At 37.9% G+C, this 24,259-nt stretch overlaps 1 protein-coding gene across 1 annotated transcript in view; it reads right to left on the bottom strand.

Moving 5' to 3' along the window:
* ZC2HC1A (zinc finger C2HC-type containing 1A) overlaps positions 1 to 24,259 on the bottom strand; it is a 33,914-nt gene that overhangs the window by 3,859 nt on the left and 5,796 nt on the right. The window contains exons 2-9 of the mRNA XM_031552961.1: positions 24,109 to 24,158; positions 12,963 to 13,036; positions 12,121 to 12,237; positions 11,781 to 11,916; positions 9,238 to 9,386; positions 8,126 to 8,228; positions 7,124 to 7,232; positions 1,917 to 2,039 (exon numbers count right to left, since the gene is read on the bottom strand). Of these exons, the coding sequence (XP_031408821.1) occupies positions 1,917 to 2,039; positions 7,124 to 7,232; positions 8,126 to 8,228; positions 9,238 to 9,386; positions 11,781 to 11,916; positions 12,121 to 12,237; positions 12,963 to 13,036; positions 24,109 to 24,158 (861 nt within the window). The remainder of the gene's footprint in view (positions 1 to 1,916; positions 2,040 to 7,123; positions 7,233 to 8,125; positions 8,229 to 9,237; positions 9,387 to 11,780; positions 11,917 to 12,120; positions 12,238 to 12,962; positions 13,037 to 24,108; positions 24,159 to 24,259) is intronic.

The raw sequence follows: 24,259 nt of genomic DNA, 5'->3' as shown, positions 1-24,259 counted from the left end.
ACTGTCTGTAACTTCATGCATCCCAGATCAGGACACTAAAATTAGCATCAGATTTAACATACATATGATAACCAGTTTTGAAACTGAATCTGCAGGATGCAATCTGATCTATGGAGACAGATGCCTTCCAACATGGCCAGAGATTCTTCATCATCTCCACTTCTGTCATACAGCTTGGTCTCTTCCAACCTGTCTAACTTCTGCTATTTTTGACATTTGTCTAGTATAATTACGGATATATGCCTCCCTATATGTAATTATAAATAACTGATATAATACCTGTTCTAAGCTGTATAACATGAAGTACTGATGGAGCCTGACAGCAGATGAGATTGTGAGTGTCATCTTTAATTCTTAAGATCTAGACGTACCTTTACAAATGTTTATTATGCCTCTATTTCAAAAGAATTAGGACTGAAGGTGACCTCTGTTCCTAAGCAGTTCATGCTGTACATCTAGTTGAATTTCCTGCTTGCAAAATCAAAAACTGAAACAAATTTGCATGAGAAGCTTGCCTTTTTTTTTTTTAATCTAGGCATTTGCAATTTGGTCATATTTTACTTTATAAGACTGAAACACCAAGTTTGCTTCCTAAACAGGGAGTATTCAGATGTTCTTGACAGATATCACTGTCACCCACCATAGCTCATACTTCAGGGCAAAATCATAAATAATTTTCAGCAGGAACACTGAAATCCAGGAGTCATTGCCCTAAACTGTAATCACCCACATCACTATGTGGAATTTAACACTGGCTAATAGTTATTCACATTCTCCAGTGCCATATGAATGCAACGTATTCAATAACCTCCTGCAAGGAAGACAGATTTAATCCACAATTCCAGTGGACATTTGAGTAAGTACAACTCAAACAGTAAGGTTATGAAGAGCACAGTAAGTGCCTGAATTCTTTAAAGAAATTCTCTACAGAAGTCCCTGCTCTGTAGACAAAGGCTACTGTAAGCATGCTTAGGAACTACTGAGATATTGAAAATAAGTCTTAATGAATGCATATAAAATTTAAATTGACCTCATTTTCAAAAGTTCACAGGATTCATGCCTCTAACTAGGTGTGCAAAGGAAGACACATACAGACACACACACTCTGTACCTCTCTTGAAGGCTTCCCCTCCCTTTTCTCCTTTTGCTTCTTAATAGGAACCAAAGTCGAAATATTTTAGGATAAGGCCAGAATATTTCAGCTTTGGTAACAACACTAAAACAGCGTTGCAAGATTTACATACCTTTCTGCTATGTATATCAGTATATTCCAGATATGGGCTACATAATTCATTACTAATTGCAATATGCTTTGAGATATTTATGAAGAAACAGTTCATTGTAATTTGGAAGATGTCAATTTAAATTATATTATGTTAACGTTTTAATAATTTCCTTTTTAAAAGGTATAACATAATTTCTTCCAAAGCAGCCTTGATTTTAATCTTTCATCATAAAGATTACCTTACTTACACTCTTGGACAATCACAGCCATCTTATAGAAGAAGGAAATATTTGACTTCAAGAGCAAAATAAAATTCCTTTGCCATAAAGTATTAGCATGTAAGGCAATCATTTATAAAGCTATCAGCTGTTCTACAGGTTTAAACACTTGCTTAAGCTTTGCATCATATCACTTCAGTTTTATCTCAGCTTTACAGAGCACATTACTCTGAGTGCAGAATCAGTGACAGAAGAAATCTAACCTGAAGAACGTTTTCCTCGCTTTTCCATTCCTACCATGACGCAGTTTGCCTGATGTGAAATAAATACTTACACTAATTACATTCCCACAACATTTATAGCAAAAACGTACTGGGAAGCAGATATCTATCAAGACCACACTTCCAATACTCCTATGCTTTTGAGGAACATTTCTGTATAACTGATAAATCAAGCTCAATTGCGATACTTACTTCTTTATAGGCAACAATTCATTTGGTCTTTTGATGGTACTGTCTGTTTTTCTATCAGTGTCATAAAACCTTTGCACATCTCTTCCAGTTCGCAGTGGTGGGCCTAACTTGTCCATCTTACTACTAAAATATATAAAGGGGTACTCATAAGGAGATTGTCAGATTGCTATTTAAGTTATTGCAAAAAAGTACTTACAATTACATCTATATTCCCAAAGAATTCTTATTTACCAAAAAGACATTTATCCAGCAAACAAGAGCGGAGTTCTTACTTTAAAAAGGGGATAATTTCGTACGCTTACAATTGGATTAAGTTTCCAATGCATATGTTTATTAAAAAAGGATAAAATTATTGCTAGTTATATTCACGGTTTACACAATACACTCACATTTGGGCTTTTTTTTGTCTTAAGAACTCTTTTCATAACATTAAATTCATCCCCATCTAGAAAACGAGGTTCCTATTTACAACTCATGCCAACTGTATTAAGATGTTAGAAAGTAAAGGATGCAAGTATGAGCCTCTTTGACTTCAGGATTAGCAGGAAAGAAAAACTGTTTTTTTTCTTAAATTAAAGCACTGAAGGTTATCTGAGAGAAATGAGGAAAAAAAACCCAGAAGAAAGCCTGAAAGAAGAATAAGTTTGTTTTAATCATTAAAACACCCTCTCACAGCATGTACATAGCAGTATGTACAGGCAGTACTTTTATAATATTTTTTTCCCCAACTACTAGGGATAACAATTCTGAACCATAAAGATTATTAAATAAAATCCACAAAACACTATTTGTCTCCCTTCAATATCATCAAAAGGAACACTATTTCTTGAGAAATCATAATTTGTATCAGAAAAATTAGGTCTTCCTGTAAAATTCTGCTTTTTTATGATCTTAAAACAGTAAAACTTGCAAAATTCAATTATATCTCCATTCCCATGTCAGTAATGTAACAAAACATTTCTTCTTATTGCCAACAAAAATAATAGCTCTAACTGACAAACTATGACAATCTCAGAGTATTTTTATTGATCCTTCTGAAATTAAAGAGCTATAAACAAACAAGCCAGCCAAAATTGATTAAAATGTCTAGGTTGCTGAAGCTAAGCTCTTCTGAAGCTCCGTACCCTCCTGGAAAGTCATAAGGAAAACAGATGAACGTAAGTAGTAATGAAAAAAATACACTCTCAAACTGAGAGAAATAATGCATTAAAATTAAGATAAAATTTCCTCACTCTTGTCATCTAACTTCAATGAACTGCAATACTAGAAAAATTACTGAACAGCTGTCAAGGAAGCTCACTGTTTTCATGTAGCTTTTAATATCTCACAAAAAAAAATTACAACAGTAGAAAAAGAGCTTGTGAACTTCCAACATTTGTATCACACAACTTCTCATGCTTCTTCTGTATCAGCACGTTAGAAAAGTACAGGACCTATAAATTTTACAAGACAATTTAGATTTTGAGAGTCTTTGCTTGGGAACCTTTCAATCCACATTACATCTGTAAAGCATCAAAGGAAATCACCTCATAGGGAGCAAAAATTGAACAATGCTAAGTGATAGTCATTCATTACGAAATCAGAAGGGAGCACTGAGATACTAGTCTGACAATTTAGCTCTCAAATAATGCAGGCTATCAGATGAGTTTCCCTTGAGTTCTTCTTCCCACTCCTCCTCCCAACAGATGTTCTAGCTCAAGCTGATTAACTCAGGAAACATTCAATCAATTCCAGCTTGACCAAAGCCATATTTTCCAAAAATGAGAAGCAAAGACTGAGGTTTTTGGCACTGCATGACACATATTCCAATCTGTTGTGATTTCCTTAGCTCTCTTTTGAACTTTCAGTAACATATTAACATGATAGGTGAACTCTGGGCACCTGCAGTATAAAATACTGTAGAGTATCCTAGCAGCAATCAGGACTGCCAAACTGAAGAACTGCAATATCCTTCCACACTTCAACAGACAAAAAAAAAGAAAACCAACCAAAAAAAAAACCAACCCCCAACATGCTGAGCCCTTTCACATACTAATGAATACAAGTGCAATCAAAAGAATCTCTGACCCCCAAGATGACTTATTAGCCTTGATTTCATTGAACTATGCTGTCTTAGAGTCTTATTTAAGGAGATTAAAGGGATTGTTTTTAAAGTCTACAGGTACACTATGGCAAACACCTACATGAAATTTACAATATAGGTTAGATGAGCCTTTCATGTGGCACTTCAATTGCAAGACAGCACTAGGTGTGCCACTGACAGATGTGGCTCCCCATCACGGTACCCAGCTTAACATTAAATAGCAGTGTTCACCTCACAGACAAAATGAGAGTAATTTCTAAGGGCACGTTTGCCTTACTGAAAAACAATTTTCCAAGCTACACTGAAAAAAATATTAATGTTCACACATGAAATATGCAGAGATGAGAAATTAATCTGTATATGCAAAAGGTGATTGGCCACAAAGAGTTAAGTTCTGCCATGTAAAACACAGTTTGTGTGGGTGGACTCTGGCTACTTGTTTAGCAGTAGAATAGGAAGGACCTACCCAGCTTTCTCTCCTGGAGTTATTATTTCTAGCAGCTTATGAGAACTGCCCTACCCCTCAAGAAATGCAAGACGTGTTAAACTTTGTGTTCTTATGAAAGATGTATCAAACTTTGGGTTTTAACATCTCACATCAAAATGTAAACCCAAGTACAAATTTACGTAGAATTTTTCAGGTGAATGGAGGTCTTCCTAGTGACAGCAGCACAGAGTCACACACTACTCTTGCATTCTCACTTGCTTCTCTAGTACTCAAAAACAATGCCCTTAAGCCACATTTCCATTCATATTTATAAATGGCACTGCTTTTATTCTGTTAAGGTAGAAAAAGAAAACTCACGGCCAAGCTCTGCTGACACACCCAGACCCACATGCACAAAATCAGTCTGAATAAAGCTAAATTTAACTTATTTTGATGATGCTTTAACTGTGATCCTCTACATGTGGAGTAAAAGAATAGAAATATTATATCAAAAATGTTAAAATAACATAATTCATATAGTCTGGTTGCATTTCTGTTCTGATAAAATAAAAATATATACTACAATACTGGAGTTGAACTTCATATGAAATGTAGTTACATAATTTTTTCCTGTACATAGCGAAACACCTGAGACGCTCTGTTCTAGCCTTCACCTATAACAGAAGTGCACCAACAGCTTATACGCCTTTCACAACGGCTTCTGATAGCAGCTCAAGTGTGCCACCTAGAGAGCAACAGGGAAACTGCATCCCCGTGTATTTTAATCCCTTCTGGTTGTTTAATTAGCCAAAGATTCCAGTTTCTTGTCCCTTCACATAACCATCCCAGTGAACAGGTACCTTGAAGAGGAAGAGTCAGTGTTGGATTAAATTGCCCCCTATCTAATATCCACTTAATTCATCCTTGACACGACACACAACTGTAATTCTATCTAGCCTTAAAACCTTTGTGAAATCTGGAATTTAAACAATATAAGCAAAAATGAAAGACCTCACTTTATGAATACAAAAAAACCCATTCAGAATTGCTGTTTGTCTTAGGGTGTGAGTAACACTTCAGGAGGTCTTTTCCTACAGCAACACTGGAATTCAACCAGAACAAAAAAGTATCTCAGCTCTTGAACAACTACAAAAAATAAAAATTAAAAAAACAACAAACCAACCAGAAAACTAACATTCTTAGCATTTGAATGACTGCACTTAAAACAGTACATGTGCACACTGTGCTCAGTAAATCAGTTCAGTAACAATTCAGAAGGCAGAGCAGCTTTTATAAAATATAAAATATTTTAATCTGCAGTATTTCCACCTATTCTTCCTTATATCACCATTCCCTGCCATACACTCGATGATCATGGCTTAACATACTTACCCACTTGTCTACCTGCAGTAGCATTCACTTCTCATCATGCCCAACCTTATTCCCCCTTTCTTCCAATAAAAATAATTTCCTTCTGCTCACATTCAACTTATTTCATTTGCCTGAAATGCACAAGATGAGCTTTTCCTTTACTCTCATACTCTACTCATTTGCTGCCTCTGAAGCGTTAACAATATCAGATCAAGTCATAGTTATCTACAATATCCATAGCCTGATGATTCTCTGTAGCCACTTGTTTCTCACAACAACTTGAATCACTTTTACCAAATCTTACAGTTCTGAAGGAAAGACACAGGAAAAGAGAGCAGCAGGAACAGCAAAGTAGAAGTCTGATGCAAGGCAAAGAAAGAAAAGCTAAGGTCTTCACAGTGTATGGCAAAATAACAATCCTTTTCCTTTCCCATTTCCAGCTGCAATGTATTTCTTCATTTAATACTAAGATTCCTTCTGATTTCAAAGGCTTTCATCCCAACCTCTCTATTTCTTCTCCTTGGAGATCTTCAAAAACCACCTGGACACAGGCATGGGCAGGCTGCTGTGGGTGTCCCTGCATGAGCAGGGATTGGACCAGACATCTCCAGAGGTTCCAGCCACCCTCAACCATTCTGTGATGCTGTTCTAGCACTTTTCTTCATATACACTGTTCCCCATATACATTTTTTCTTTTATACAGCTTGCATTGAATATCCCCCTACCAAACACTAGTAACAGCCTTAAGCAAAATAGACACTTTCAGGAAACACTAATAATATCTACATCTACCATTTCTTGTTACTGTTGCAGAGCACAGGATTCTACTGCCTCCACGTGTTGTCTCGTCTACTTTACAAGGAAGAGAGGAGGAAAGGTGTCCATTCTGTTGTGCTAATAGAATAGATTTTGTCACAATTGCCTTGTGATCCATGGCAGAAGTGTCTTTATTTTATTTTCACAAAATTCTAGAAGTCATGCTTGATAGCTTCTCTTTTTAAATCTTTTCACTTTTACAAAGAAAAACAGTACAGTTCCAACTGCTTCTGCATATTCTGAAACTATGAAATCTTTTTTATGCAGTTTTATCACTTCACATCCTATGCTGTTATTTTAACATTAGAAAATGCATCTTCACCTCCCGCAATGTCCCTTAAACATTAATTTTGTTTATAAATAAAAGATGAATTCCAAGCACTGCACTTTGAAGCTTGCAGAAAACAGGACAACAAAAAGAACAACAAAGAACAGCCCAAAGCCTCTTCTAGAACTAGTAGAAATAAATATGAAATAAGCCATTAATAACAACGTTAAATGAGAACTTACCCTGCTTGTGGGTTCACCATTCCCAATGAGTTTTTATGAGCTGGTGATAACGACTGAATTTTGCTGCCACTGGATCCAGCTGAAGACAATGCTTTACTTGAAGAGGAACCTTACAGTTGAAAGCAAGCAGGGAAATAAGGAAGCATAAGATTTTGCTATTTGAAAGACATTCTTTACTACAGATTTATTGTAAAATTCAAAACAATAGTTTTAGAAGTATAAAAGTATTAACAAATATCAAGATACTAGGAAAAAACAAAATCAGGTGAGCTTCCAAAAATTTATAGTATATATCCAATTGAGAAAATTTTCTACTCTGATAAAAAAAAAAATCGGATCTCAATTTCTTCAGAAATAAAGTCTAGAATATTAAAGTATGTACAAACAGAATCCTATCAATAACTGAAATCATAGTAAGAGTAGTTTGCATAATTATAATATACAAGGCTTGACTGTGTATTTTCACCAATTCATGATCACGTTCAGCATGTAAGTTAGTTGCAGAATGAAGCAAAAGAAATAGCTGATATGAAAGATCAGAATTAAACAAAATTATGCATTATTTCATGAACTGCTTTTGCAAGTTTAGTTTTCACAAAATCTCCAATTTGACCTGATATACAAAACACAAGAGTTCTACATGCTTTAGAGTCTTGCTGAAGACGGAACAACTTGCGTCACTTCCAACCTATGCTTTCCCCACGTCCCCAGCATCTCCAAAGAACAGTGTAAACTTGAACAATGAAGTATAAAGCTATCATTTATGTAATCAGAAAAAATATCAGGCAACTAAAATATTAGGAAATTTTTTATCATGAAAGACAGAAACCACCTTATCCACTGTTGTAACACTGATCTCCACCCAAGAAGTTTTTACTCCTTCAGTTTAAATCACTTGGCAAATCTTCAGAAATCCTTCCAGCTACTCTACTACTTCTACTACATAGCCTGAAAAGTAGTATTCAGAAAAGAAATGCAAAATTGCTAACATTCATTTCATACCTACAACTGCTTTGCTAACACCACTTGGCTGCGGTAGACGTGATGATGATGACGGTGGTGTTGACACTGCAGAAGGCATCTTCTTAACTGCAGCAGGCTTGTACTGTAACAAAATACAGCCTAGAAATTTAAGCAATGAAGTCTAACTATCTATGCAGTATGATAGCTAGTTACTTCAGGACTATGGGAAAACAAACTGAGAACGAGCAGATAGTTGTTGGTACCTGGCTTAGACAAAAGGTTCCTACTAGCCTGCAGCCTTGTACATATTGAGATGATACTAGTAGGAAACACTGTCCAACCTAGTGGCTTTGCTTGTTTGTATCTCATTTAACCACGAGGTATCTTCTTTCCACTTTTCTACTGCTTTTCCCATATATTCTTTTTTGGTAGATTTCTCAAGAGCTTAACATTATCAATTCTTTACCTGGTAAGGTTAAGAAGAATATTCCAGGGCAACATGTTAAAATAGGATTTGAAAGGCAAAAGTGATATGTGTCCTCATTCAGTCCAATACTGATTTAGAATATAGTACAAGAATCACTAGACTAACTGCTTGTGTCTGTTTACTCTTCACAGCCTCCCAAAAAAAAAAACACCAAAAAACTTCCTCGTTTCGTTCACCACCAAACAAAGAAACACACTTCAATCCTTCACTTGTTAATCCATAAGTTAACAACTGCAGTCCTTGGCCTGATTTGCCTGAATTTTCTAAGCCTTTATTTAGCCAAACATAACAATGCTGTACCTTTATTTGCCTACTTAAGGAACAGTCCTGAAGTGGATTCAGAAGGCACAAAAATTAAGCTTTGTCTGCAACACTGCATTTGCATTTATACTTCCTGCTGCTACCTTTATTGGTCATTTCACAAGTCTTAATAATATTTGATAGTAGCAGCTGCAAAACTGAAAACTATCTACCTCTGATTGCAACTTTCATAAACAAAAGCTTCTATCATGCTTAGTGACTAATTTAATAATATTATAGTGCATAAAATAATAAAATTACAGAAGAAAATAGTTAATTCAATTTAAAGGCAACACAAAATCTTTAACAAGCTTGATTTGATACCGAGATCAAATTACAATTTAAGAAAAATATTGTAGTTCACCTGTGTTCGAGTAGGAACCTTCCCTTTGGTATCAGCTGCCAGTTTCCCCTTATTGGTAATACGTGCTGCTTGTTCCTTACAGAAATTGATGTGCCTGTCAGCTGCATTTTCATTAAATCTCCTCTGACAATATGGACATTGAATGTAATCTTGAAAAAACAAAAGCATAACGTTAATAATGTGTTTTAAACAAGCGTTATAAAAAGTGTTTTGAAGTCTTTTAAAGACCAGCTCGAATCTCAGAAAATTAAGGTCTTCTGGTTTTGAAAATGAAATACACATTACTGAGGAAAAGATTATTGTGCAATGATGTTTCTTGCTTGATGATAAGAATGAGAAGAGCAGTTGAAGATCAGAGATAACTCATGTGAAAACAGGAATAAATCTGAGAGATGCTATTCAGCATGGAAGGTAGCCAAACAGATAGATGGATATGGTTTGGAATTCATCTGGCAGAAAGTGCAGGAGAGACTAAACAACAAATGACAAGTACAGTTCTGTTTGTTCAAGATAAAAAAGAACATCAATAACTTTCCCATACAAATAGCTGAAGACGATAAATTCTCTTTCCTCTTGTCATTTTGAAAGAGCTGAGATGTATCAACTGCAATTCTTAAAAAAGGATCATTTAAAATAAATAACATATATATATATAGTCAACATTTCATGTTGTATAAGTGTTTAAAGTACTACAAAATCCTTCATCTGAGTGTTAATAATATAGCCCTTAAAATATACTGCCAATGGACAGTAAAGTGTTATAATTCAGTTTCCAATAGATATCTTAGCATCTAGAGATATGGATGTTTAATTCCCCAGAGCACATTATTCTAAGCCATGTAAATATCAACTCCAGAAGATGGGGGCACCATCATAGCAGTTTAAATTAGCATGTTCCCATGTGTTTTCAGAAGTGCATTAAAGAAAACAAAGAAATCCAACAGTCACTGCCCTTCAAGATCACAGACACATATTATACAATCCAAAGTAAGATAGAGATTACGTTACTACTCCAAACACAGCAGATCTGGATTACAGAGTTATCTCTTTTTATCTCTTTAAAAGAAGAAAATCTCAAATAGTTCAAATGCTTAATGGCTGGAAAACTATGAATAGTGACCTGAAAATGAGAGAGCAAAGACTACAAGAAAAACATAGAAATCCTTCATAGAAGTGATGGCATGGGAATCTCACATGGCAACACCAATTGTTTATTTTTACATAAACTCCTCTACTGACAGAATTCTCAAACATAAACTACACCTTAAGAGATGGAAACTCAGAAATTTAAAAAAATTAAAAAAAAAACAAACCTCTGTCGTCAAACTACGTTAGGTCCAAACAGAAAGTATAAACATAAAATTAAAAAAATAATCAATTAATCAAGCAATTATGGAAGCCCTGATAGCCCAGAGAAGACTTTCAAAGCTGACTAAAGTAAGTGGATCAGACAACAGAGGATTAACATGTATTTTCTTAAGTATAAGGGATTGTATCTTTATCCTTCTGTAAAATGCTTAGCACCAGGCAGCCACCTAGCTACCATAGAAGAGTACAGTTGAGGTTGAAACAGATCTGTGGAGGCCATCTGGTGGAGGCCACCTGTGGAGGCCCTACTCAAGCAGGGACACCTGCAGCAGGTTCCCTAAGACCAGACAGTACCATCCAGAACAACTGTTAAGATTCAATGTAAACTTTATACAGTACAAACTAATCAAAATTAATAGGCAATAAACATACGTAGCCAAGTTCAACGTAAATAGGAATGACTTAAAATCCTTTTCAACATCATCAGGTTCTTCTACACTGTTTCTTAAGAAACAGTGGAGCAGGTGATCAAGGAAGGAACAATACTGCCTGTTTTTTTTTTTCCCCAAACTCAAAGCAAGCAGTTAAAAGAAAAATATTCTGTATTGATATTTCCTACTTAAAGGAAAAATAGCCTAACAGCTATCTCGAAGCAGGCACACCAAAAACAGAGCTGAGTAGGAGAGGATGGATATACTCCATGATACACTCTATAATTCCTCTTTCTTTCAATGTAAATTGAAAAATGCAGAACTGTAGCTATCTCTGCTCTGTCCTGTTGTTTGTAGGGGTTTTTTTTTAAGCTTAACACTTCTTTTTTTTTTGTAGACTTACACCTTGACAAACACATAGATTCCTACAATATATAAAAGGATGTAGATGTCCAGAATTGGCAGCCAATTAAAGACACTTTGCTCTGAGTTGTTCCGCTGCAGAAGGTAGAAATAAGGTGCTGAAACAAATTGTACAACCTATAGTATGTAACATACTAACAAGTTGCAAGTTGGCTATAACTACCTTTTGGTGCATTAAAACCAAAGTCACGGGCATGGAAAACCACTCAGGACACTAGCCAGTCAGATCCACAGTCATGAAAGAACATTTGCATAGGGATAACTAGACAGGAATCTTCAAGATCTCGTGAATATTGTACTTAAAAAAACTCCCTAATATACAAAATTTTATATATTAAGTTACAAAAAAAAGTCTTTAAGGAACTCAATAGTTTTACATACCGGGGTCATATGATGGCGGAGGTGGTGGAGGAAGTTTTCCACCATCTTTAAGATTAAGTCCTTTGGCTGCTCGTATAGTTGCTATGAATTCCTCATGCTTTCGTCTCCAATTGGATGGCTTTTTGGGGGGTTCTGGCTAAGAAGTCAAAACAAACAAACAAACAAACAATCCACAACTTCTTATGTTTGAAGCTCTTACTTCATGTTAAATACATTTATTATAATTCATTCCAGACCCTAGTTGATCTAATTATCACAAATTGCCGGCAGAAATAAACCTTATTATAATGTATACATATTTTACCTAAAATCTTCATATAGGGATTAAATTATAACATACCCGCGGCTTAAGAGGTTTTACTGTGGGAATGTCAGTTCCTTCTGCTCTCTGCCGGCTGGAATCGAATGTCTTCCTTTTCTTGGCAGAAGTTTTTTGGCAAATGGGTCCATGCTTTTTCTACAAGTAGAAGAAGAAATTAAAGAGAATGCAGAATTTATTTTTAGAAATATGTTATTAACGTGTTATTTTCCTCTTTCTAGATGTGCCAATAAGGAAACGAGGCCCAGGTCCTGATAAGTAAGATCAGACTGCTCTCACTCAAATTCTTATGCCAGCATTACTTTTTTTAATAGACATACAGTAACTTACAAATGTAAATATGTGATCACAAAAACTTGGGGTCTGAGCAAGGAAGAGAAAGGGAGGCATCTATATTTGCTCCTTACAAATAAAAAAACTGATAGGTAGGTAGGCAGCATTTGTACAAAGAGGAAAGATGGATCAGAAACTATCTGAAATTCATATTCATGTTTAAGGACAGTTCAACTTATATTAAGACTGAAGAGGCAAGAATTTTGAAAACTGCTAACAGAACACTTCATTTGCTAGGTAAGATGGAATAGTGTTACGCCTCACATTTGCAAAGGCAAGGAATGATTCTGTGGCCCCAGAGAAAATGTTTTTAGAAGCATCTCAATTTTCAGAATGTGACAGGATGCCAAAATACTATTAATCTTTAAATAGCTTCAAGACCGAGACCACGGGAATTGTTAACTTGGAGAAAATAGAAATAAAAATAGAAAAAAGCAATAATCTAGATCTTTATTTAACTGCTCTGATCACTGCTTAACTTTCATATCAACTTATCAAATGTAAAAGCCAACGGTGCTCATAGCACTTACCAGTGCTGCTGGAAAAAAAGTCCTTCCACAAATCCTACATGGCAACAGATCTCCGGTTTGCACTGCAACCTCACCTACAGAAAAAATTTAAAAAAAATCATAATTCTGTAAGAAAATTTGTTTAAATTTGTACTAAAAAGAATTCTTTCTGGCTTGCTAACCTCATATACTCGGCAATAACAACAGCTGTCACTGTTAAAATATGTGTTCTTTGAACTGCGCAAAGACTGCATTGATCAGAAAGGAAAGGGTGATACACAACTCCTTACACACTTTTCAAAGGAGCCCAGCCCAGTAAAAAGTCAGCATGAATTCTAATGATCTACAACATGAGACTTTGCACCTTTAAAGGAATGCCTGCACCAACAGCACGAAAAGGACTCATTCACTCCAAGTCTCACTGACAGCCCAAACAGACATGCACAAACATGGAGAACAACAATTCTTAGTGAGGATGATGTCTTTGAAAGAGAACCACCTGTCAAAACATCACAGAAGCCACATCTCATCACTTATTTCTCTCTATTAAGTTAAACTATTCCACTTTACCCTAGAAAAATTCTTGAAGGCTATTTTTGAGACATTTTTATATAGGTTAGAAGCTGACAGTTTACACAAACATTTCAGATCTCTCTATTAAAGCACTGACTGATTCATAGAGCCAGAATAAAAAAAAAAAAAGTAACAAGTCACAGTACCCAAGTTCCTTCAAGCCAGTATATTCACACAATACATATTATATGATGGAGTTGTGGCAGAGATGAAAAGCTACATAAGGCTTATAAATGACACGTATCTATCATATAAAGCACTGTAACACAGCTATAGGAATATATGCACACACATCAGTAAAGAGGGAGTACATTTGGATCAAGCTTAAGATGTATTAGTTTCTTCCTCTGCACTCAATCTGAAAGTACAGCTCCTTCTATTCAGGCAGTTAAAATAAAAGTCTCTTCAATTGATCTGCCCTTTAGGCAAACTAGTGGCTGAAACTACAGAAGCTATAAACATAAGAAAGTTCAAAGTTCCTATTATTTTTTTTTCCTCAGTAGTAAACAGTTTTCCAACTAAACATACATACACATCAATTAGGACCAGAGTATCGGTCCTATAGAAAATAGAAAGCTGAACAAAATGTTTCAAGGCAAGTAAATGTAGATTTAGGAGGCCATGGCTCCCAATAAATGCATTTTTCAAGTTTAAAGATTGAAATTAAATCAGATTTCCAGTAGCAACACATAACCATTAAATCAATTTCTGCTATTTTTACATACACGTTAATAGTATGTAGTATATTAATTCATTGTACGTATTTACAACACAGTTTTTAAGAATTAAAAATCATACAGAAAGTGTTCTCCAGCTGAACACAATTCTGTATATATCGTGTTTTCATTAATTTACACATCTTTTCCATGTAGACACGAGTAGGCCCTTACAACAGCATGGCAGGACTGCACAGACAGTAAGTGAGATGTGTAGCTTAAGTAAGAATTAAGTTTTCATTCCTGTCATCTAAACGCATTTGTATTTACACAAGTAGGGGGAAAGCAGGAAAGAAAGCATTCCAGGAAAACCTTGCTTTTCTTCTATTCTTGCATCTGAGTTACATTTGCATGTTAACAATACAAAACAGGAAGGGTTTTTGTTTTTTTTTAATTTATTGTTGATGGTATCTTTCTGACCTCTGCATTAAACAATCATACCTGATTTTTTTTACCACAGGTCTGTTCCTTTAAACATTAATCACAAGTAGCAAGATGCAAACTTCTCATACACAGCTTTGACAGCTGGAACCTGCCCTCATTGCTTTTCTCAAGGGAAAGCAAAGACACAGTGGTTGGAGGCACCCCTCAATTCTCCCAGTCAAAAATACCAGATATGCACAGACTTTGTTTCATTACTTCATTCTTCTGCGTTCTCAGCACTCTTAATAATGCTGACAGATATCAGTTTAAAAAAAAAAAAACACAAAACTTTATTTTATGACATTTTTCTAATACAATTCTCAGATCTGCCAACAAGTGAGAGAGGCATTTCATAGAAATACAAAGTGACATCTTTTGTGTCTTCAAGAAATTGGCTGAAATAAATAACTATTAATGATCTTGTAATCAGGTGTATAGTATAATATTAAAGATTTGACTGAGAGATGAATTCTTTCAAATATCTGCCTTGGTGAATGAAGAATAGAATCAAAGAAGCACTAAGGCTGGAAAGACTTAAAGATCATTGAGTCCAACCACTACCCAACCCTACTACCCTAACTCTAACAACCCACAACTAAATCATGTCCCTGAGCACCACATCCAAATGGTTTTTAAACACATCCAGGGATGGTGACTCAACCTCCAGCCTATTCCAGTGCTTAACAACCCTTTCTCTAAATAAGTGTTTCCTGATACCAACCTAAACTTACCCTGGCACAATTTCAGGCCATTTCCCCTTGTCCTGTCACCTGTCACCAGTGAGAAGAGACCAACCCCGCTCTCGCTGTAAGCACCTTTCAGATATTGAAAGAGAGGAATAAGGTCTCCCATCAGTTTCCTTTTTCCCAGACTAAACAGCCCCAGTTCCTTCAGTCTCTCCTCATAGGGCATATTCTTCTCCAAGCCCTTCAGAAGCTTTGTTGCCCTTCTTTGGACCTGCTCCAGCACCTCAATGTCCTTTCCGTATTGAGGTGCCCAAAACTGAACACACTACTATAGCTACAATCTAATATAGCACAATAGCTACATCTTCCACCATATTCTTCTTTTTACTTCACTCAGGAATTTATGTTTATATTTGAATTCACCATGAAAAAAAGCAGACTTGACAGATGCTCAGCTAACCCAGCAGTATTTACATAAAACATTTCAACACATAACAAACGCTAATTAGCACTCACCAGCTACAGTTACTGAACTCTATTTTCTTATAGCGTTCCTAACTCTCCTGCGCTGCTGGCAGGTATTCTGTCACATTTGTCAAGAGCTACTGCCAAAACTTCCCCTGTAACACAGATCACTGACCCCAAACCCACTGTGCTTATCCCTTCGCTTCTTCCTCATTGCTTTTTATTCTGAAGTAAAAACGGAAAATTAAAAAAATAAATCTTTAACATGTTAACATTTCCTTTTCAAGAGCTCAGGAGCCCTCCTTTACAGAAAGGTGAGCAACATCAACATGAAACCTGCTAATTTTAAAATAAAAGATGGCAATAAAGTTGTGAAAATCAGAAAAAATTTGGTAGGTTTTCTTTTTTCCCCCCTAAAAGCAATAACATACAATACCCAGCACTTGTTACACACAAGGTATACAAATAACAAGAGACAAAATGATTTTTTTTCCTCCCTCATCTAAAGTTGTATTTACACCACAACTAACTTCAGCAAGGTTTTCCCTAGAGTAGCAATTCGAAGTGCAGCAGCTAATGGCAGTCCTCAGGGATCTCTTTTCCTGATTAAGGCACTCCTCAATGCACTTAAGGCTTAAAAGCAATAACAAGTAAGAATAAATCAAACGGCAGACATCCATTTATTAAGGAGCATAAGCTGACAGTTCTGGTACTTCATACTCTGTGTTATGAGCACCCAGGACAGCTCTGCAGAGGAACCTCCACAGCCGTGCACTGGAACTCTCTCCTATCATGATCACTTTCCATCCTAGGCTGTAAAACACTGCGAAGAAAAGATGGCCTTCAGGCCAGGCCAATGAGAAGCACACCACCACCTTAACACCATCAAACCACAAGATAAGAAGGGCAGGGAAAAGGAATACAGCAACACACAGAATAATAAAGGTACAACGGTAAGAATGGTAATAGATTCAACTTGGTTGAATGGGAAAGAAGATAAAATAGAAAGGTAACACCTGAATCAAGAAACAGAAGAAAGGATTTACTTTGCACATGAGTAGGAGAGTAGAAACTGGATCAAAGCAGTTTGTAAATTTTTGTTCAGTCTTCTTTGTAGTCTGGCAATAGTGCAGGGATATCACCAGTAATTTATGTGCCAATTTTAAACATGAATAATATCAGTTAACAGTAATAATTATGCCATTCTGTAAGAAAATTATGTTCAAGATGGTCATGTATATACCAATAGAAGAAGTATTTTCATTGAATATTGCCAGAACTACGATATGCAGCTTTACACCCAATTCTACTGTCTGCCTGAGATCAGGTCTCAAAAACAGAGTTCAACCTACTAAGATGTTGGTTGTCAATCATTAAGTCATCAAATTGTTGCAGTTTTGTTAATAAATCTCCCAATCTCATGACCAAATTCTCTGATTCGTCACTTGCATTTCTGAACAATTTTTCATTTCTTTTTCTATCTGCACGTGAGTAACTTATCCCACACATTCCTTTCAGATGTGGTCACAGTCTAGTTTCCTGTACTACTTCTTCTCAAGGCTGGAGTTTCGCTGAGAGGTTTGGGTGGACAACAGAGCCTCTCATGCAGCACAGGGCTTTTAGTTCAACGACAGATGAATTTAAACTTCTTTGAAAGCTAGATTTCTAGGGAACAGCTTCTCTCCCTGCCACATTCAAACACAGCAACTGATTTAGAGTGGAAAGTACAAGCTGTCACTTCTCAGATTTATCTTCTGTTGTACAATAATGGGTGGGCCCATTGAAACATACCAGTTTGATTTGATGCAGTTCCAGCCATAATGTTAGCTCCTACTGCCACGCTGAAGAAATAAGCAGCTGTGTAAAATAGACAGCATACTGAGAAGGAGCAGAAGCCTTCAGTACTGCTGAGCAGTTAATAATTGAAGTTTCATTACAGTTTGCACTTTTGGAAAGCTGTGTGTTTCCATGTATGTCTGCACATACTTAGATATAAGGTGCAGAATGCTCCAAAGAAATAAGACTACAAAGATTAAAGCAGTACTTGGTCTTAATAACAGTATTTTGTAATGTTATGAGATCTGTTTGATTTCCCTTCTAAGCCTTTAATTTATCTGCAGCAATGACAGTACTAGATGACTTTGGCCAGACAACTGTAATAACAAGAACCACCAAGTCCCACTGCATTCAAACATGCAGAAACACTCTGGCATGAATTCCAGCTTTGGCATCACCTACTTGACAAGTGGTCTACAACTACTGAAAGTTATTTGTGAAAGAGTGCATGCCAAATTCCCCTGGAAAATTGAATGTATTATTTTTGGCACAACTCCCATCCCCAAAAGCCAGTTATTTTGTGCTTAAATCCACATGCTTCAGGTACCAAAGAAAAAAAAGTCTCACTGACTGAGAAATTGTATCATCAATCCACAACACCATTTCCTGGGGGCCATCAGACTCCAACATATGTCCGCTAAGCAGCGCTGACCTGGTGCTGAAATGACTGAAAAAATGGAAGGTTAATTCCACAAGTTTTTGGTTTTTTGTTTTTGAAAAAATTTAGTCTGAAGTAAAAAAAAAAAAAAAATACAAACATCATTCTGCTTAACAATGTGCAGTACTTTGCTGAACTCTGTTTGATGATGGAAATGATTTACATCCCAACCTAGCCCTTAGTAGCTCATGCCACTCACTGGTACACAGGAAGAAAAAGCAAGAAGAAATCATAGTAAGGTCTTTCTTTACTATTCAGCCTTCTTGCATAATTCAAAGTTTTTATGCCATCAGGTTATTCACAATAAGTAGTAAACCAATCTACTTCTACCAACTTTTTACACGGTCTAATAGTAATAGGATAACGGGGAATTGCTTCAAATCAAAAGAGAGGAAATTTAGGGGAGATGATAGGAAGACATTTTTTACTCAGACGGTGGTGAGGCACTGGGCACAAGCTGCCAAGAGAAGCTGTGGATGCTCCATCTCTGGAGATGTTTAAGGCCAGACTGGACGGGGCCCTAGGCAGCCCCATCAGATGGGTGGAGATCCTGCCCACAGCAGGGGTTTGGAACTAGGTGATCTTTAAGGTCCCTTTCAGCCCAAGCTGTTCTATGATTCCATCTCCTTCTATCTATGCCTAACTTCAAAGGAGAGATTAATTCTTTTTTACTATTGTATTGACAATGGAGTCTAATCTTGTGTAAACCTGTCACTTCTGCTTACTAAAGATATCAGAAAGTAGCAAAACTTCAACTCCTTCAAGCTGAAAAGCTTCAGCGAGGCTTTCATAGTAACTCCTGCATATTCCTCTATCAGCTCTCCAGCCTGACAATGCAAGTGCACTATATTTGTCAAAATTACTGTTATTGTAATGAACGAGTCTGATTACGGCGAGTTCTGTATTACTTCCTTGAAAATAACATGTTGAGGAGAACCTCTCTGCCTCAGAGTGACAACCTGGAGGAGGATTCTGTGAATAAGTTCTTTTTGTGACTGAGAAGTGAATTGCACACAGCCTAGAACAGTAACAGAGGCACATGCAAAACGTGTATCATGATGCGTTACACTTTTCTGTAATTCTCTACCCTTTCTTCTTCCCCTTCTCATTTGAAGCATAACATCTAATGTGAAAACATGCTGATGTCACACTAAATATCTTTCCTGGGATTACTTTTCCCCACTCCTATGTGACACTTCCAAGCAGATCCCTAAGCAGGCCAAAGTCTTCTCTCCTCAAGGCCAGGATCCTAATTCTCCTTTTTGCCCTCTCTTCTCAGGACCCTGAATGCATTTCACCTGACGGCCAAGGAACATGTGGCTGTCCTGACCTTCACCCCTGCAGGCAGTGCTTCCTTGTTTGTACTGCGAGGTCCAGCAGACCTCTCCATGTCTATATTCACCTGGGTCAGGAAGTTGTCATTGATACACATCGAAAGCCTTCTGCACTGCTCATACCCTGCTAACTTGTACCTTCAGCAGATAACAGGGTGGGTAAAGTTTCCTGTGAGGACCAAAGCTCCTTCCACTTATCCGAAGAGGACTTCTTCTGCCTCATCAAGTGGTTTGTAGCAGACATACAAATATTACATTTGCCATATTGCTCTGCTTGCTATCTTTGATCCTCTCCAGTCCCACAGTAAGGCTCCGCTGCTCTCCCACACAAAGGCAACCTCTGCTTGCCATCTGGCTGGTTCTTCCTGCACAGCCTGTACCCAACCACAGCGCAGCAGCCACTGCTGCGTTCCCGTGGCCCCAGTGACACTGCAGCCCTGCAGCAGCGCACAGATCTCCAATTCCTTCAATTTGTTCCACACACTTGAGCACGGGTGTGCAGGCACTTTGGAGAGGCACTCAGTCGTGACACACAAAAACCTAGGAGAGCTTCCCCTTCAACGTATACAGAACCACATCAAACCCGAAGGCAATTAAGTAGTGCTGTGTGATCGACCTGACTTCCAAACACGCTATTCGGTTTTCTGTTAATGAGCTTTAACATCAGCTAGTGGCCACTAGAAAGCACATGACTTGCAAAATCTATGTGTGGTTAAAGAATTGTGCTGACAGTAAGTAGGTAGCCAGGTGCATCCCAGCCTCTTCACACTATCCTTACACTCTGCCAGCCTTGCACTGGCAGCCCCCAAAACATTTCATTTCAGTTTCTTTCCCAGAACATACGTGCTAATCAAAAATAAAGATAAAAAAGCTGTGAAAAAACTAAACTTGTCCATGGTTATTCAGTGTATTAAATGTAAAAATTATATCACTTCCCAGAGGGGCAAACACATGTAAAACACAGCAGTACAACACAAAGTTACTTACTATGCTTTAATAACTACTAGAGTAACACATTCTTAAAAACATATACATTGATGTTAGTTTTGGATTTCAGACTACAGCAGTTTCCAGCTTGCTGATTTAAGAACCATAGCGTTTATTTTTCCTTCTCTCAGACAAATTAGATACTTTCAAGAGGAAAGAAAAAAGCCAGAATGTTACAGAAATGTAGGAGGCTCCCTTAAATGCAGCTTAAGAAAATGGCTGCCAAAGTAAGGAAGCTGCTGTACACATTCAGAGGCAAGACAAAGATGTACACCAAAGGGAAAGGAAGCTCACATATTTCTGTTTTGAATACAAAGTAATAATTTCCTACAGCATAAGGGAAAAAAAAAAAGAATAAGGCAAAGGAAGTGGACATTGGCTCACTCACAAACTGAGAAAGCAAGCACATGCACTTGCATCCAGCAGTCTCGTTACTAAGTACCAAAGCCTCAACTCTTTGGGGTGGGGTCTCAGACATTATCAGGCTAAGTGAAAGGTCCAGAAACAAATGCTCCTTCAGCACAGCCCTCAGCTCCCAGGAGATGTTATACAGCGAGCTTTGTTAGTAACAGTCCACAGGGGCACACCCAGACTGCCTAGAGCCTGAAAGCTTAATGGCAGTAACAGATCCTGCTTAGCGTGTGCAGGGGAAGCTTCAGGCTGCAGCCCGCAGCCACCCACCTCCTTTGAGCCTTCCCTGGCTGCTGGGGCTTGGTGGGCGCTGCCCTCACCCACAGCTGCCCCATGCCCTTCACCCTCCAGGCAGCAACCATTCTAACCTGCTGGGATGGTTGTGAACAAGTGTGGGAATAAGCATTTCTTCAGCTTCAGCAGCTGCTGCCAACAAATTCCCAGAAAAAAAAAAAAAAACAAAAAACAACGAGCCTAGAGTGCAGCTGATCTAATGCCACCATTGGATCTGTTCCTGCTCAAGTGGGGAATTCAGTGCTTGGGCCCCTCCTCCATCATCTTCAGCAAAGCACAGAGATAACTGCACTGATGTGACAGCCGTCCTCCTGCCATCCAGCAGTGAGAGCCACCAGCACACACCAAACCATGGCAAGCAGCCTTCAGATACAGCATACACCAGGTTACTCAGGGCAGGGCTTTTAACTCACCTTAAAAATCACTGCTTCCTCCAGTCATTGCTCTCAGTTCTCCAGGAAATTAAACAAATTAAATAAATGAACTGAAGAACAGTCAAACCCACACAGGCTACAAAGTAATAAATGTCAACTCAGGAACCCGAGATACAGCTTTCAAAGCACGTAACAAATTTGTCACTTGAAATGTGTGCACAGATTCCTTTGTACAAAGCTTTGTAGTTCTAAATCTGACTTTCAACACCAGTCTAGTAATACAACAGTACTGGTAGAAAACTGAAAAAATAAAGCAGACTTCAAAAAACCAGCACAAGTGAACTTTGAAAGCAACATTTAAGTTGTACAGGAAGCTACTTTGCCATTTCACTGAACATTTAAACTTGCGCATAGTGAGAAAAATGCAGTCATAACATAAAAAGTACTATTCCACTTCTTAAATGTCACTAATGCAGCTCAAGAAGCCAACTAATACACATTCAACTCTTCACATAATGGAAAGAATCATTATAAACTGTGTAAACTTACTTCTTATTAAAAGCATGCTTGAATTGTCAGAAATAAAACAGATCTCACCTCTACGTTGCTGAGCTTCAGAAAATAAAGCATCAGCTTCTGAAGGCAAGAAGCCCTGGCCAGGCAATTCATGCCTGAGAGCCCTTCCATCACCACAAAAACACACGAGGAGAATGCAGTCAAAAGCCAAAGTCCTGCCCTGCACCCTAATTATATCCCTCACCTCACAACTCCCCAGACCAGCTGCACAAATCAGGCCTGGGAATTGGTTTTGCTGAGCCCTAACCCCAGACAAGGAGCAGGCTGAGCCGGATTTCAGGAGCAGCCCTTGCTTCCATGCTGGATGAATGACTGGGCAACTGTGCTCCTCAACACAAATTTAATCCAAAATGGCAACCAACAACTTTCTTCTGAGTCACCGGTGAAGCAATAAGTGGAGAAAAGCACAACATCTAGCAAAATAATCCATCTTTATTGTTGGTTTTGCCTGTTTTCCTCTCTTGGGTCCATCTTCCTTCATGAACGTCATTAGAGCCTAACTTAATGTTCAAAATAGATGTCTTAAACTGAAAAACCTGTACACAAAATGTACTTATGTACACTGCAGCTCAAGGAGCACTAATAGGTTGTGCTTTGATTAAAAAAAAAAAGCAGTATTTTGTGTTTTGGCAATGTTTAAAGACAGGAAAGTAGTACAAACTAACCCCAAAAGGTGCAGAAAATTGTATTATTTAATTTCAAAGAAGCTAGATAACACTATGGGATACGAGTCTTCAGAACAAAGGTCATCTCGAATTTTAGAAATGTCTCAATACACATGCTATGCTCAAATTGGTCTTGAGTGCTCAGAAGGAACATTCCATGCCACGGAAAACAAAATAACTCTGATAAACTCTAGCTTTTGAAAGTGATTTCAAGGAAGGGCTGAGAGTAAGCATGAGAGCCTACAATTTAGAAGTTCTTCCTCCCACCACTGCCTATACCTACTGAAACAATAGAAATGTAACTCTTCTCCAGAAGGCACACCAACCAGCAGTCAGAACAGGGAGAAATCCATCCCAATAATGACAAACTTTTTTTAGCCTTCTGTAATCTGTAGATGATCATTCTCCCTACCCTCTGTTACGAAGCTACTGGAGCTTATAGAACACAGCTGGCATAGCTGGCTTCACTAAATTAGCTCACAGCCAAATCAATTGATAGATGGGCTGCGGATGATATGCAGTCCCAACTGCAGGCAAACATGCAGCTGACTTGAAACCAAAGCAAGCTTCCCCCCTTCTGGGCAGGCAGGATTGTCATCAGTCAGAGCCTGAAAAAAAATAAAAACAACAAAACCAAACCCAAAATATTATTTGGTAAACCACTGAACATCACCTTTCAAATCTCACTAACAGGGAAGGCATAAGAGCAAATTAAATAGCAGAGAACCTCTTGGGATTTTAATGCCAAATCATGCTGCCCTGATCTATAGTCTTGCTGAAGTCGCTATTCATAGGAGAAGAGCCTGATGACCATAACATCTATCAGAGAAAGGACAGACCTCACTGTGTGCGACTCCAGTGCTCAGAGGGACAAAGGACAAAGGCTAGCTAGCACTCACCCCTGCTTAAACACACAGTTATTGCCTGCGAAGCCTCAACGACTGTTTTGTGACAGTTACTCAGAACAAGGCTGCAGTTTTTCTTAATATGGTTACAGCAGCTCATCAAACGCAGTAATGGCAGATTTACTAAGTGTTCTAAGGCAAGCTGCAACTTCTTAAGTTCAGGCTGACATCTCACTGCGACGGATGGTCGGAAGGGTGATGATATCTTCACCGAAGCAAATGGCACGGGATAAAGTTGCAAATACTCTGTCAGCAAACACACACCTCGTTTTCGCGGCACCGAGCACTCCTCAGGAATTACGGCTGTACCATGACTTCATCCTTCGTGAGCAAAAGCAGCGAAGCGGGCACAGCCTCCCCGCGGCAGCGTCCCCCGAGCGCCAAGCGGGCGGCGGAACCGCCCAGCCCGCCCCCC

Source organism: Meleagris gallopavo, chromosome 3 (assembly GCF_000146605.3).
Source record: "Meleagris gallopavo isolate NT-WF06-2002-E0010 breed Aviagen turkey brand Nicholas breeding stock chromosome 3, Turkey_5.1, whole genome shotgun sequence".
Classification (NCBI taxonomy): Eukaryota; Metazoa; Chordata; class Aves; order Galliformes; family Phasianidae; genus Meleagris; species Meleagris gallopavo.
The sequence above is the reverse complement of the archived record's forward strand: the minus strand, read 5'-3'. Positions and strand labels throughout refer to the sequence as shown.